Genomic DNA, 1,366 nt, shown 5'->3' on the forward strand with positions numbered 1-1,366 from the left:
CAGATCAGTGATCCACATAACGACAAAAAATTAATTAGGTTTCAGTAAAGAAATAGAGAACACATTGTATCAGAAACACACTTGGCAAAGAAAAAACAACAACAATAGGCCTTTGTATTCAATTTTCTCTTTAAGATTATTGATGAATTAACTTTTTCTAAACCAGTGAAAACACGTTTTTTTTATTATTACTATATATAAAGAGAGAGAATCACTTGCAATCAAAACTGTCAAGCGAGATATATTCCATCTCACACATGTTATGAAGAGCTGAAGCACACACACATGTACGTTCCAGTTAGCTCAAAATCTATGATATATTACTAAAACTGCTATTCATGATTGCTATACAAATAACAACTATAACAAGATGACCAGAACAACCAAAGTTATAAGAAAAAAGTTCTACTGTCTTGTTATTTCTACTATGACTACCATCATTATAACTACTATGGATAACACTTAACTAGGAATATTTTTCACAGAACAACACAATTAACTACAACATTATTAACTACAACATAAGAAAAAACAAAGATACAGAAGCTGTAATATAAAGAATCAAAAAACGTTACAATGTAATACATAACTGACACGAATTCATCTAAGCTTACCAGAGTATCGGGCAGTTGTGACGGCCATTCTCAGAAATTGTGGTTTCATCGCACACTCCATTCTGTTCCTGTTTGATTTTCATCCTCTGAAGGAACTGAGCAATCTCTTCGGCCCTATCTGTTGCCTTTTCAGGAACTGTGTCTGTCTCATCTTCAAAACTCCCTCTTTTCTTCTGTCTCGACGATTTTTCTGACGTCTTTCTGGGCAACTCTCCAACATCTCTCAGACTTGCCATTTTTCTTTTGATATTGTCTCAGGCAAGGCTCTGATGCTGTAATTCCATCTCACTGATTTTGTGGAGGTTGTATCAAGTTCTCGGAATCATTCTCATGCTTTGTAGTCGAGAGACATAATGCTCAGCTTGTCTTTCAAATAAAAGAATTTTTACAGGTAAAATTTATCATTCTCTTTTCCATACTATCAATGAATACTTAGAAGTAACAGTAAAAAAATTTATGTAATATAACACATGCTTAATTTATGTAATATAACACATGCTTAGTTGTTCTGCGAAATCATACGTAATTAGCAAAGCACAAAACTATAAAATGCAACACAACATACCTAGAGGGATTATGTTCTAGGTGATGTTATGATTTAGCAAAATAATGAATTACTGATGAACTGATAACTGATAGACAAACCATTTCATATATATATATCAACAAACAATTTTTTTTATGAAAATAAGATGAAAATAAAACATTTTTGTGTTCTTGTTTCATGGGATTGAAAGTTCCTACAGATAGGC

General features: G+C 32.3%; 1 protein-coding gene across 2 annotated transcripts in view; it reads right to left on the bottom strand.

Moving 5' to 3' along the window:
• The window catches only part of LOC119585593 (NAD kinase-like), a gene marked incomplete in the record, with an annotated part of 62,004 nt that overhangs the window by 59,429 nt on the left and 1,209 nt on the right, over positions 1-1,366 (bottom strand). For both annotated transcript variants that reach the window (XM_037934259.1, XM_037934260.1), the window contains 1 exon segment: positions 615-980. In XM_037934259.1, coding sequence (XP_037790187.1) covers positions 615-850 — 236 coding nt within the window.

The sequence above is a fragment of the Penaeus monodon genome, chromosome 20, assembly GCF_015228065.2.
Source record: "Penaeus monodon isolate SGIC_2016 chromosome 20, NSTDA_Pmon_1, whole genome shotgun sequence".
NCBI classification, from domain to species: domain Eukaryota; kingdom Metazoa; phylum Arthropoda; class Malacostraca; order Decapoda; family Penaeidae; genus Penaeus; species Penaeus monodon.